The 14,649-nt window shown below is 39.4% G+C and overlaps 1 protein-coding gene across 12 annotated transcripts in view; it reads right to left on the bottom strand.

Annotated features, from left to right (window-relative positions):
- LOC119140748 (ubiquitin-associated protein 2-like) overlaps window positions 1-12,638 on the bottom strand; it is a 79,141-nt gene extending 66,503 nt beyond the window's left edge. For 3 of the 12 annotated variants that reach the window (XM_037372298.1, XM_037372299.1, XM_037372300.1), the window contains exons 1-2: window positions 12,265-12,636; window positions 3,793-3,932 (exon numbers count right to left, since the gene is read on the bottom strand). In XM_037372298.1, the coding sequence (XP_037228195.1) occupies window positions 3,793-3,891 (99 nt within the window). In that variant the 5' untranslated portion in view covers window positions 3,892-3,932; window positions 12,265-12,636. Of the gene's footprint in view, window positions 1-3,792; window positions 3,933-12,264 lie in introns of all 12 variants that reach the window. The other 9 variants (XM_037372295.1, XM_037372296.1, XM_037372304.1 and 6 more) reach the window with 8 other exon arrangements.
- Window positions 12,639-14,649: the final 2,011 nt, after the last annotated feature.

Here is a 14,649-nt window from a genome sequence, read left to right as displayed (position 1 = left end):
CATGTTCTAATGTGTTTGAACCACACTTAAAGGTCACCACATAGAAAAGACAACCAAATAATAATATAGAACTTACCACAGAAGCCTATGCTTTGATATTATTGCTTTTATTTAGTACCTACCACTCCAGTTAGTTTTATCATAACAAACTGGCAATGGTATTTCTAAATTAACCACATCTCTGATGACTCTTGCTCACATCACCTTCTACAACTCTCCCAACAAGTTAACTCTGTAGTTTTATGAGCACTTAAAAAGAGACTGAGTCATGCCTCAAGATTTCACCCGTGAACAGCTGTGTATTTTCTTTATAAGCAAATACTGGTCTCTGAAAACTGCTAAAGGATCTTGTTATAGATGAAATATTTGGTGCTTCTTTAACATTTCTGGACCACAAATCCATGCTGGCAACTTCTCCAAAAGCTGAAAGACTAAAATGGATGGATGTCATAAAGCGCCATAAATACAAACAGGCTATGGCTGCCCCAGAGAGAAAGCAACTCAAGAAAACTAATATTGCATCAAAGAGGCCAGTCTTCACAGTGCAGCATTTGCAGTCTACTTGAACTGCATTCCCATGAAAATACCAAAGATAACTGTATGCTACACAATCCTAGACCTAATTTGATTTCTGTTCAAAGAGAAGAGGCTACCATCTCATGCTAGAAAAGGCTGATACTAGAGAGCACCAGGATCTGAAACACAAGTTGATGTGCTGTGGAAGACTTCTTCATTGAGAAGGGGACCACCTCATCTACTGAAATTCTTGACAGATTCATCCTGGGCAGTTCGTTTAATCTCACCTTTCATGGTCTCACTTCACAGGATACCCACATGAAATTCTGTGCCTCACAAGTTCAGACTTAATCAGCCTCAAACTGCTTCAGTTTTGAAATTTACCACAAATACAAGCTCTAGAGGTTGCCAAGTGTAAATCCCAAGAAGTATCTAAAAATTACTCCACCATACACCATCAGCTGCTTATTTGCTGAGAAGTTACCACAGCTCTCCCAGTTCCTGGAGGGAAGCAACATTTGCTGTGCTCAGAGGCAACATTCCAAGCATTTGTAACAGAGTTAAGTACTCTGCACTACTTAACATTTTCAAAGCTTCATGCTGACAGCAGTCAGTAACAGAGGAGAGCCTACTCTGGAATTCACCACACCAGCCCTGGTGCCACCCTCCATGGAAATCTCCCAGTCAGTGCAGTGCTCTGTGAGAAGGAGCTCACTCTTGGCAGATGCCAAGAGCAAAACCAAAAGGTCTCCTGGTTTCAGGAATTAAGCCCTGTTGCTCCATCTTCTCATTATGACTTCAGCCTCCTCAGGCTCACTGCAGCTTTTAAGCTAGCGAAAAGATTTCCTTTAAAGATATCCAGAGTAAAAACATTCAGACACTAATTTCCGTAGAGACATGACAGTATATTTGACCAGAAACAGTAAAACATTAAGATTCATTTCTTCTGTAAACCAACTTTTTTCAAGTCTACATTAGAAGACTAAAATATACCAATTTCATAACAATATCAAATGTGTGACAGTATCTTCAGTTTTCCTGTGTAAGGAGAAAACTTAGAAACACAAGTAAATGCAATATCACTAATATTTATGCCAGTAGATTACACCCAGATGAAAAGATTCATAAGGAGAAAAAAAAAAAGAGGAGAATAAACAACAAAAACGCACAAGATGCGTTTACTATATAAGCTCCAAATCATTGTCACAAGACGTTTTTGGTTTTTCCCAGAAACTAGTGGTTCTTTATTTTTAAGGTACCATTGTTACAAGTAACATAGTATCCTACAAAAAAGTATAATTCAGTTTTAATTGTAACTAAGAAAACAGTAGCATCTTAAGACAGCTAAAACTTTACTCAAGCTTACAAGATATATTAACTTTGCAGCATAACAGTGAAGGAAATTTTTAACTAACAGCTTCAAACTACCAGAAAATAGAAGCATGCAAAACACAAAATTAAGTAACAGTAATAGACCCAGATCTTATAATAAAATGGTATATTTATTATCCAAAAGCAACGCAAAAGAACTGTGATGTAGTTTCTTAAATTGCGATCAATGTGATATGACAATGAAAGCTCCATTTAGGAAAGCAATATTATTCTACATTCAGAAAAATTAATTAGTAGTAATTGAACAGTAAAATCCCACATGTTTCTGTTGATCTGTAAAGCCTGACTAAACAGGAAGGTCCATCTGATATCTAAACAATAAAAATATGGTGCACTAAAACATAAGTGCTGAATATTAAATAGCCATCTTTTCCACTGAATCGACCAAACCAGTATCTATTATGCAAGAAGTAGAATAAGGAGACAAAATGCAGAAAAAAGTCAGTAAGACCTAACACAATGAATCACATAGGTTGGAAAGGTCCTCCAGTGACACTCAGTGCAACCTCCCACCGAGAGCATGTCACATCAGAGGAGCTGCTTGGGGCCAGACAGAGATCCCACAGCCTCTCTAATCCATGACCATGTCCATGGTAAACAATTTTTTTTTCCTTTTAACAGCTGGAATTTCCAGTGTTCCAACTTGTGCCACTGTCTCTCTGAGAAGAGTCTGGCTTCACCTTTTCTATACTCTTTTTCACAAGGTATCTGAACAGAAGATACAACCTTGCCTTGCCTTAGGGCTGAAACAATCCAGTTCCCTTAGCTCATTTACTCATTCATCCTGTGCTCCAGCCTCTCAACCATCTTCACAGCTCTTCACTGGACTTGCTCTCATCTGCCAATGTCTGTCTTATGCCAGGGAACCCAAAACCAGACAGAGTATTCCACTGCTGTCTTGCAAATGTCAAAAAAGGGGAAACCACCACTTTGTCAACTTGCTTGCTATATTCCTGCAGCCTTACTTATTATAAAACAAAACCAAATTCAACTTCATCTGTTGAAAGTCACTTTCTAAATCCACACGTTAGTATGAATCATCACTATGCAAAACACTGCAATGCAAGGAGATAAGGGCTTGACGTCACATAATACTGTACAAAACAGAACAGGAGCCCCTCCATGTTAAAGATCAGCCTAGAAAATAATAAGACAATTTCCCAGGGGAGCACCTCTAGAATGACGAGCTCTCTGCCAACAGAGAACTGAGGCAATTCTTGAATCAATTCCAATTTTCAGAAGTACCTGGCAAGAGAATAATGAGCTGCCAGGAGCAGACATTTTGCACTCTAAGCCAGACAAGCACATAACTACTCTGCTGCTGAGAGCCAAGACAATGGATAAGAGCTTAATTTCAGTCTCACAGATACTCAAAATAATTTTAATCTGCTGGTAGATGACCATCTTTATTTCACTCTGTGAAGACACTGCACAGTAAGTTTAGGATTTTGTGACTTGCAGATATGTTGATTCATGCTGTAGAACACAGCACACATCTAACAACTGTTTTCCCACCCACCCAAATTCCTCTATCAACCAAAAATCTTCTAGCATCATGAGGCTAGCATATAGAAGAACTGAGATCTGAGGACACTGAGGTCAGAGGACAGAAATCCCAACACAGGCATAGCCATAGAATTCCTCACTGATGGGAAATGTTGCTGAAGAATACAAAGCTCCTTTAGCAACAAGAATACAGGAACAACTTAATGCTGTGCTAGATTACGGAACAATTAGAACAAGGTATAAAACATACTCTTCCAAAACAGACCATGATTTCCCCACCCCACCCCCAGTCTTTTCTCAGTTTTTACTGACTTTGGGGAAAAAACGCATATCATTACATGCTCACTTTCAACTCAAAGATTATATAGTAGCACGTACCTGTACTACTTGTTTCTGTGGTTGTGTTGGCTGTGTGGTTGAAATTTGTGTTTTGTCCCGAGTGCCCCGGGTACGTTCACTACCCACTGAAGTCATCATATATAGTATATACAAAACAATGTATGTACAAAATAGAAAATCTGAAAGGAGGAAGGAAAAAAAAAAGCATGAGTTAAGGCAGGGTACTGATTCAATACCCAGATAATATACAAATGTGATAGCTAGAACTCTTCCGGCTTTTACCATGTACTCTATAGACTCCCAAGAAAGCAGCTTTAATACACTATTACTGGATTTATCGCAGTCTTTACAGTAAAGGAGGAAATGCAGTGGATAAAAAGCATTTTTGTCAGCTGATAGGGACCTGTCTAGATCTAGATGTCATCTGGAAGTATAAGTCTCACAACTGTTCCCAGTTATTTAATATATAGACTTTTCTATCTGCTGCTCTGCTGAAATTCCGGCTCCAGCTGCATCACTCCTTAAATTTCTGTAGTATCTGCTGTCTTGTTTTGATGCCTGGAATTTAACCACTCGTATACCCACTCGGAATGCTAATGCAAAAGTTGCATTCACAAACCAGGCCATTTCTTTCTTCCCTATCATTAAACTGCTTTCCTGCACATATACGGAGGTTATGGCCAATGCTCACTCTACATATCTCACCTCTCATTTATAAGAGAAATTATGATCCTTACCTTTAAATCCAGCCTCTGTAGCCAGTATTTATTTTTTTACTGTTCTCCCTCATACTTAAAGAGATTATTTACAAAACTACCTATTACCCTGCTTTAAACATACCTTTGCTGTACAGCAAAGAAACCCAAAAGAAAACTCAAACCACACACACACCAGTGCTATGCCATTTGTGGCAGTCAGCTTTCATTCTCATTCAATCCTCTACCACTACAATTACCTTGAAACAAGAATTTTTTTATTCCCCCCGTGTTTGTACAAGATCTAACACAAGGTTAATCAATGAGCATGGTTTATAGTAGCTATGATAACTGGAAACAGATCTCTCAACTGGTCAGAACAGTCACAGTCAACAGCCTGGTTTCTGTCCCCATGACACTGGGAAGTAAAACCTGCAAATTTAGGGAACTGAAGACAACCTGTAAGTGGTGCAACTGAGCAGAATATATGCAAACAAATAGCAAAGTGCTTTTACTGAAACTCCAACATATGAATGTCTCAGCACACAACTTGTCAGGGCAGCAGCCCTGGTGCAAGCTGGCTATCACCAAGCTCAATGCACAATAATATTCAGATAAAGACTGAGCAAACCGTTGTGATTACATGGATGAGGATGTGTTCAATACCCAGCTGCTCACTAGCATCTACAAGTAATAGGTACTCAACAATTAAAGCTGCAATGAGATGCTTCAGTTTAAACATCAATTTACAATGCTCAGGAGCCTCATCTAGAATCAGAAAGACAGTTAACCCCATTATAATCTAAATCTTTTCTTCACTTTAGAAATACATTTTTGTTGGCCAAAAAATGAACCCTGACATTGAATTTTTTTACATGCTAGTTAAAGCATTCAATGAAGTCTGAAGAAAAAGTATGTTTTCGTGAACTCTTTACATATTTAACAAGAAAAGGCCTGTCTTTACCAGGAACCAACTGTAGTATGTGCTGAACTGGAACACTGTGTTTCTCCAGCTTTATGAATACGAGACTGGGAGACAGATTGGCTTTGAATAGTCTAATTTCATTGTCTTCTAAGCCCCAGAACACACAGGCCTTCAGAGCACTACACCTGACACCCCAAAAGCCAGATACAGTCAGAACAGAGGTTGTTCGAACTAATGAAAACATGTTCTGTGGAAATCAAAATATTAAGTAAATTTAGAGATGCTCTGAGCAGCAAGTTCAACTCTCATCACTTATTATCTGGTCACGGCCATCCACTGATATTTTAAACATGTTACGGACAGTCTTCAGTTGATTCCACAGTAGAAATTACTTTTGCTCTTTGTGTTAAAATCCGCTTTATAAGCCTTGCTGACTGAACTACCAACATCTCAAAAACTTAAGTTTATGTATGCTAATAATGACCTTTGGGTTGTTTGTTTTTTTTTTGTGCAGTGATGTTAAAACAAAGTTTTGCATTTGTTTGTAAAGCACATGCTGAACTATAGCCTACACTTTGATAGCCAGGCAACCTATGGCTTCTGAGGAGAATTGGGTCTTTTCTGCCTCTCCGAACATATATTTTAGTGTCTCTGCGTGACAGTCATTTAAACCATGTTTGTCTTTCAGGATGAAAGGATACCTTAAGGAAAAAAGCAGGCACACAAGCATTTGAAACACTCCTGGGGGGTGAAGCGTTCACAGCAAGATCAGCCTGCTGGTGGGAACAGAGCCAAACAACCTGAACAGTATGACAGCATCTTTAAAGATGATGCTCATCTTGCTGACCATGCAGCCCATGAACAGCAGTTTGGCAACAGGTCTGAAGCAGAAAGCCAGCAAAGGCCTCTTCCTGGCAGTAGTATGGACTTGTACTTGCTTCAGACAAGTATGGAAACACACCCCCAGTTTGACATTACCCCATCAAGCCAACATGGGCATATTACAATCAGTTTCATACACAATCCAGTAGTCTTAAAAGCACAATTAGCAGCTTGATATCAAGGGAGCTTTAAAAATAAAGCTATTTTATTCCCCCTTAGTTGGCTCCCACTATCTACAGGCAGTGTCCAGACACTGCAACCAGCTAAGCCCCAGCACACACAAGCAGCAGCTGAAGGGCCCCACTCCACCATCAACAGTGCACTAACCAGGGAAACACAGCACCTCCCTGGCACAGGCATGTCTTCACCATGCAGGGCTGACACTTCACACCCACTCTTTAAGAGTACCGAAGCAACAGGCAGAAGGCAGGTTAAGTTAGCCACTGCCTTCAAATTAACGCTCAAAATTGTAGTCACTATGGTAAGTGGGATGTTACTAATTATTAAGATGTGGCTGAACAAGAACATTTCCTCACTCGCAAAGCAGCTTCTTGTTCTCTCTAATTCCTCATATTAAAGTCCACTTGGCAGACTGTTGTCATAGCAATGGGCAGAATATCACAAACTGATGAACTTAATTTTAACTGCAGATTGAATGAAGAAAGATTTGAGACTGGAAGACAACTCTTAATTAAATCTGTTTAATAAAGATCAAAAAATATTCAGACAAGCAAATATTTCAGTTTCCACATCAGGGTCTGGCTCAATGCCAAAGTCCCTCATCAGCAGTTAATATTTGACCTTGTAGACACATTGGCTGTTTACTAGAGTTACAAAACAGCTGTATTTTAAAGAAATAGATACACGTTAAACAAAACAGACCCTCAGAACACTAGCAGAAAAGGAGGTGAAAGCACTAAAGAGACTGGACTTCCTAAAACTTGTGTAAAGAAGGTGGTCATACTTTTTGTTTATTGTCAGAAAAAAAGAAACACAGGATTGCTGTAAACCTTTTTTCACCGATGCAATTAGTACCTCTAGAGAAAGGTTGTCTTTACTTCTATTTTAAAAATCCAAACCTTGATCAGTAGTTAAGAAAATTGTTCACTTAAAGTATGTTTAGCTTCTCAAGTGCTAAGGAATTCAAGTTTCAGCACTTCCTTAAAACAAATAACTAGACTTAAAAATGGAGAGCAAACAGAGGTTTTTAAGAGGAAAATCATCCCAAATCTCAAGGCTTTGTTTTAGTGTTTCCATCTGTAGAGCAAGTTTAGCACAAGGACCTATACTACAAAAGCAATTATAGTACTGTATAAGCCATCACCAGATTAGTGATAGAATGACAATACTCTAGTTTTGAAAAGCAGTACTTAAATATTGGTACCTCAACACCCAACTTTCTTGGAGACCAAACCCCACTCCCTCCCGAAGTCTCCATACCACCATAAGTCTTATTTAACACATTTAGTTGGGTTTTTGCAGGAAGAGTGGAAGGGAAAGAATCAAGGAGCAATTGAATGCATATCAACACAAAAAGCATGTTTTTTAAGCTATCATAATGCTTTCTATTATATTTTGTTCAACTTTCCTTTGGCAAGAAATCTAGCCCTTTTAGACTCAAAGTAGTCAGAAAAGCTAGAGATACACAGAATACAAACTGACTCGACAGGGTCACAAGCCCCGCAAGACACAGTAAATCTTTTGCTGAATTTCCAGGGACAGACCACACACTGCAATACCACCTGACTTTCAAGAATCCTTCTGAAGTTAAATATTCACCTCCATCAACTGAACAAAACATTTGCAGTTTCAATTCTTTTCCCGAGGCAGTCTCAAGAAAGTTGTTTTCTTGACTCTGGACAAGGAGTTGTGATAAAGAACACTGTGCAGAAAACTCTGTTAACACCTTAAAAGTGTGATTGCTTTTTTATACTCTAATCACAAAGCTACTCAGTCAAGTATTTCTCACAATGACAGGGCTGGGAAAAGACTGCAGAACACTGCTTCATGATGGCATGACCACTGTACATGTACAATGAGTCTAGATTTTACTGCTACAGCAGTAGCATGACACAAGCATGAGAAAAAAAAAAATCCATGCCTGCAAAGAGTTTACCTCAAGTGCTGTTTTCTAAAGAATCTCACCACCTTTATTACTGCTTGAAAGGGGAAAAGAGTTTGCATGTCAAATGTTCCTCAGAAGCAGTGAGGATTACTTAGTGTCAGTATTGCCTCAAGCCAATACTAAGCTTATGGATCCTAGGAGGATTCATGACTCATCTTATGGTCTTCTACAGTAGATAGAATATTGATGACCAGGAGCAGACCTGCATCACTAGCAGAACACCACAGAAGAGAGAAATTGTATTGTCTGTATGCTCTCACATTTTACCAAGAAAAAAGGATTGCTGGGAGTGGCCAGAGTACCAGCACAAACATATAAACTAACATACACTTCCTGTTGTGTTAGCAAAGCATACTGAATAAACAAGTGAATACTCTTACCCACTTTTCTTAAAACCCACTGAGTTGATCAGTTGAAATTATTATTCTGCCAAGTCAACCTATAATTAGCTAAGGACACACACCAATCTACAGAAATCAATAATTTCTCATTACCAGCAAAAAAAAAAGTTAATTTCAAGGATTAGTATTCCTAAGGAAATGTTATACAAAAGATGACAAAGAAATATACAAATAGGTCTTAAAAGACAGCACTGTTTTGGAAGAGAAAAGTACTCATCTTCAAAAGACTGGAGTTAGGCAAAGGCTGGTCACATATCCAGAGCCCCTCTCAAAAACACGATGTAGAAGGGGGACTGAACAGTGCATGTTATCCACTAGTAAAGCAAGTTCCAATCATAAAAGCAGTATCATTAACATTATTTTAAAAAAACTCTAATCTCACAATATTTATCTTTGCTATTATCCCAGTGTAAAACATGTGTTAGGCAAAGACATTTCAGTATATCCTAGCATTAATCAAAATCTGCCAACTACACCCAATAAGCATTCAGCAGACTTGCCCTCATAGTTTCTTTATAAATACTCAAACTTCAAAGGCAACAAGTGCCCTTACTCATACAGAAATTTCTGAAGGAGGAATCAATTTTCTCAAATTCAACTTTCACTGGTATTAAAAATTAATTAAAAATTACAACTGCACTAAGATCAAAAGCCTAACCAGCTTCCATCTAGGGCTTTATCTTTCATACAGCTAAGGCAATCTTCAGACTGTTAAAAACCTGGTTAGCAAAACCCACCCAGCTCTGCTGCTGTCAGAAAACAACACTCCTGAGTTATTTCGTACAATCAAAAGGCAGTGAATATCCTAGAACAGGGGTCCTCAAACTTTTTAAACAAGGGGCCGGCGCGCGGATGAAGTGGCAGGAGGTCATCTGTGGCTGCTTGGTTCCCCCCCCCAAACCCCGGCGGGGGGTGGGGGTTCTGTAAATACCGGAGGCTGGATTGAGGACCCTGGGGGGCCATATCCGGCCCACGGGCCATAGTTTGAGGACCCCTGTCCTAGAAGAGTCAGATGACTTGACCTTGTTTCACACATCAATATCTACAAAATCACTGTTCTCATCTTTTGCTGTCTTTCTGCAAGAACAGCACCATTTTAAATAGCAACCAGGTGGACTTTCACATGCAAAAACCAAAGCCCTGCTCCCTGTCCTAACTAATTATAAGCCCCATGTTTGCAAGGACCTGCAACGTGTACTAGTTACCAGCACTTATCATTGACTGTAATGAAACTTTAAGTAACAGAGACCCAGTTAGATTAACCACATATTATTTTCTAAGCACCCCTCTCAGGACTATCAGAAATAGAAGATCTTACTAGACCATAACACAGACCAAACCACAGTTGTTGTCATGAACTAGATATTATTTCTGTGTGAACCAGTGCAGCCTTTTTTTTTTTTTAATATACAGAAAAATAGGAATTCTCTTTTCTCTTTGAGAAGTGGTAATCTGTGGGGATCCTGTGAGGAAGGGGCAACAGCAAGTTCACTTTTGAAGTATGTTTCTCTGCTGAGGAATATTTTAAGAAAAGCTCTGGCCTGTCCTGATATTCTAAGACCTGAAGGAACAATTAAATACATGTTCCTGTCATCTTTGATGGAAGGACCTCATTTCTTGTCCTCTGTCATAAAAGGCTTTTCTTATGCAAACCCTCTCTAAAAGCTACCAAAGTAAAAGAGAATGTATTCCCATCACTGACCACACCATATGCTATCCTGAATTGTCAACTGACTCAGTATCTTGGGTTCCGAAGCAAAGACCACAGTAGCTCAGAGGTGGTTCCTGGTGCTTGCACAGCCATGCACATACTCCCTCTTGCTATGGGAGGAAATGAACACCTCCATTTCAGAGTCCCCTGCTCTCTTATTTTTCTAGCCTAAGGAGATAAAAGAAAATACTAGCCAAGTCAATACACAGTATACTCATCATTTATTCCATCACTGCTACATTCAGTGATGAAGAACCATCAGTATTGCAAATCTCTTCATGCCTGTTTCTCTGGGTTTGTCGCCATCCCCCACAAAAAAAATATGGAACAATCAATGAAAAAAAAAAAAAAAACAGGAAAGACAAAGCCATTGGTGTTTTCCCTCCTAAGGTTTCCTGAGTAGCATCCAGTGAAAGGGCACTACAGTCTCTACAGCTTCAACAAAACAGCAGCTAACAGAACTGCAGCCTAGTCACCCCCTGCAACAAATACTCAGACTGAATTATACACTGCATTAACTAGGAGGTTTGTAAAAAAACATTAACTAGTACTTCACAAAAGGAAAGCTTTATTGCAGCTGAGGAAAAAAGTGAACTAGCAGGCTTTTCAGGGTTGAAAATCATTACCCTCTGTAGCCAGAGCTAACACAGCCTTCTTGAAGCAGAGGATGGCTGACCAGAGTTCGGGAGGAAAAAAAAAAGAAAAATCACAACAAGTGTTTTATTTCCTATTTGGGACCTGGTTGTATATTCAAAGTTCAATCCATAGTGCATGTAGAACTCAGTTTATTCCATTAAAATGGAGTTTCAATTCATATCTAATACCATGCAACTGAGCTGTCATCAGAAACATCATTCCTGCTCCCCTACTCCTTAACCATATAATATTGCTACTTCCCTTCAATCAGACTAATGCTCCTGCAATTGCAGAGGGAGTGGGTTCAGTGAGCTGACTCAAGAGCAAACTAAACCCTCTAAAACAAAACAAGTCAGTTGAATAAGCTTATCCAGTGGAAAACTATGTGGCTATATAACTGCTGAATCTGGCAAAACTGATATGAGAGAGGGGAATCGAGTTTATGAGGAAAGGGGGAAGTTAGGTTTCAGCAGCCATGCGCCATTATAACATAGGTAAAACATGAGGTTTCACATTTTGTTTTCCTGGGATCCAGTATAGCAAGACTTGATCTTGATCAGGCCCTCTGCATGCAACAACCACCACCAAAAAAAAATAATAATTCAAACATTAAAAATGTCTTGTAGGGATTTTAAAATATAAAAAAACTCCCAGGAAGGGACTCTGTCAGCAGAGTAACCTTGAAAATATCACTATCTTATGACATGTATATTCTTTCGATCACCAGTGGGAAAAGAGATTTGTCTCATCTTTACTGAGGAACACTCCTTGATGCCCAGCCTCTTGGATACCTGTTAGCATTCAGTAACTTGCAGTGAAGAATACACTTATAAGAATTTGGAGGTGCTTTATCCAAACAAGGAGGCTATAATCGACCAAAATCAGGACAGCCTAACAGTTTATGGTAATCTAGATTATAGTCCCTCCCCCAGCCACAGAAGTATCTGTCTACATTCAGTTTCAGGCATTAAACTAGAGATTCAAACTAACCTGAAGCAATTTAGCCACCAAAAGCAATCTTTAATGATTTTGTACACACAACTAGATATTCGGTGCTTTTGCTGGTCATCTCTGAATTTCATTTTCACAGGAATAATGCATTTACACATTCACCCTCTCCCTATCAAAAGCCCCACCTTGAGAAGTCTTGCTCCCTCTGCCAGCTTGTTAAGACTCACAGCAGCAGCCCCTCCGAGGGAAAGAAGGAAATCCAGACAGACTCATCCAGGAAGACAGGGCTGGGTAACTTAGAAGTTCTTCAGATGGCTCCCCTCCACACACAGACACAAAAGAAAGAAAAAATATCACAAGGCAAAGCCTCTACAGACAGTAATTTGCACAGCTTTCCAGTCTGCCCAAGATGAACTTAGGGGTCAGCTAGAAGCCCAGGTGAGCTCAGGGCGCACACACACACACACACGTAGGCGAGGAAACAGCTGCAGAGCATGAACTGGGGTTATAGATGTTCTCTTCAAAGAATACATGGAAGGACATACGAACTCAGGTCACACTCTGGTTAAGCTAACAGTACCACAAATAAAACAAAAGTTTTAAGTAGACAAAGCATCTCAGATAAGACTGAATGTGGATAACTGGCTAGCTGAAAAGGGTCACATAGACATAGTCCAGCTGGCTGAACAAAAATGCACATCGCTCTCAGCTTATCTGAAGTAAAGCAAAATACACTGTCTTTGGCTGTCCTTGTTACACAATAACAGGAAGATTGCGGTGGGAAAAGAATGTTGCAGGTGGGAACAGAAAACTACAGAAGAGAAACTAGGGGTGGGCTTGGTATTTAGGCAACTAACCAATAATGAGCTTAACTTTTGTAATATGTATGAGCTAATTATAACAAGGCATAAAAGGTGACTGTAAGGGACAATAAACGAAGTCTGCTGATCACTCATATTGAGCGACTGTGTCTTCCCTCCGTCGCAACAACTGAAATATACCACTGAAGCTGCACAGGACATATGACCTTCCTGTATTAATTGTGACCAATTTGTCTCAAAACCACTGTTCCTCACACCTCTAGTGACAACATCAGTAGGACACTTTTGAAACAGTTTAAGCTTGGGCTAAGTCAGTACATACAACATGAGCTACAAGCATACATCAAGGACACTTCAGGCTTGTACTTTGTCAACAGTACCAACCATAAGACAACAGTTAAAAAAAACACAACACTTTTTGGTGGACCACCCCCCATGAACCATTACAATCAACAGCTAGCTGCACCCACAAGATTAGTAATTCATGTAACAGCAAAAAAAGGGAAAGTTAATCCAGATTAAACCAGTACCAGAACAAACAAAAACCCCAGCTGCTCAATTGTAACAAGAGCAGGGGAAAAAAAGACAATAACTGCAAACTATCATCTTTGGCTATTAAAACTACAGAAATGCATACTTCAGTTATTTGCTCTGATGTAATGGCCCATATCTAAACAGCCCCTAAAATTAATTGCTGTTTACACAGAAAAACAAAACCAAAAAGAAGATTCAATTTAAAACCTAGGTACTCCAAATGACAGAAAGAAATTGCTAACACAAGCTTGGAGCCACACAGCCAGGACAATACCCAGAAGGAGGAATTTGCTTTGACTGGAGTTCAGTCACACAGAAAGCAGCACTCTATATCAGACATCTTACTGCCAGATAACGAACACGCTCAGCACTTGTGCTCTCCCTCCCCCCCCCCCCCCCCCCCCCCCCGCATCACAGAACAGAACCATGTTCTCCTGGAATAGCTTCAAAAGTAATTCTTTGAATAGAAACAGATACAAGCAACAGGGCTAAAAATAGCCAAGTAAGAGTGGAAACATTTGTTACATTCTCACACTAGCAAGAGCACACTCAACTGCATAAAAAAAAAAAGGGCACCTAGTTAATCCACACTAGAATTGATGAGGAACAAGGTAGAAAGTGCCACCATAAGAGTTTTGGAGGGAAGGTTTAATTCAGACTTGCGACACTCATCAGATCACATTACAATACTCACAACAAAAAGCAATGGTTAAATTACAAGCCACAAGTGATATAAAAGCAAATGCACTAAGTAATCAGTAAGGCTATATCTATAAAATGTGCTATAAACCTCGTGATAATAGATCTGATTCTAGCTTCAGAGTTTCAGTAGCAACACTAAAGAGCTCTGATATCATTCTTGCACCTGTACAGAGCCCTACTCCTTGAACTAGATACTGAGGGAAGACCACCAGTACAGATCACTGCTTGCAATATGCTCACATATTCAGAAAACCAAAGAAAACCAGGAGTCTTAATGAAAAACACTCTTTTAAAGCAAGATATTCTAGAATAACTTTCTATAATTTTCCCCCAGATTATTATATTTCTCAAGGTTCATCTTAGGCAAGATGAGAATCCACCAAAATAAAAACTCCCCTCCCCCCCCCCCCCCCCCCCCCCCCCCCGTGACATATACAACTCTGAATATAAAGTTCCAAAAGGAGGAAAAGAAACAATAGTTTCTAAGACAGTATTAAAGTTTGTGAATGAAAG

This window comes from Falco rusticolus, chromosome W (genome assembly GCF_015220075.1).
Source record: "Falco rusticolus isolate bFalRus1 chromosome W, bFalRus1.pri, whole genome shotgun sequence".
Lineage (NCBI taxonomy): Eukaryota > Metazoa > Chordata > Aves > Falconiformes > Falconidae > Falco > Falco rusticolus.
The sequence above is the reverse complement of the archived record's forward strand: the minus strand, read 5'-3'. Positions and strand labels throughout refer to the sequence as shown.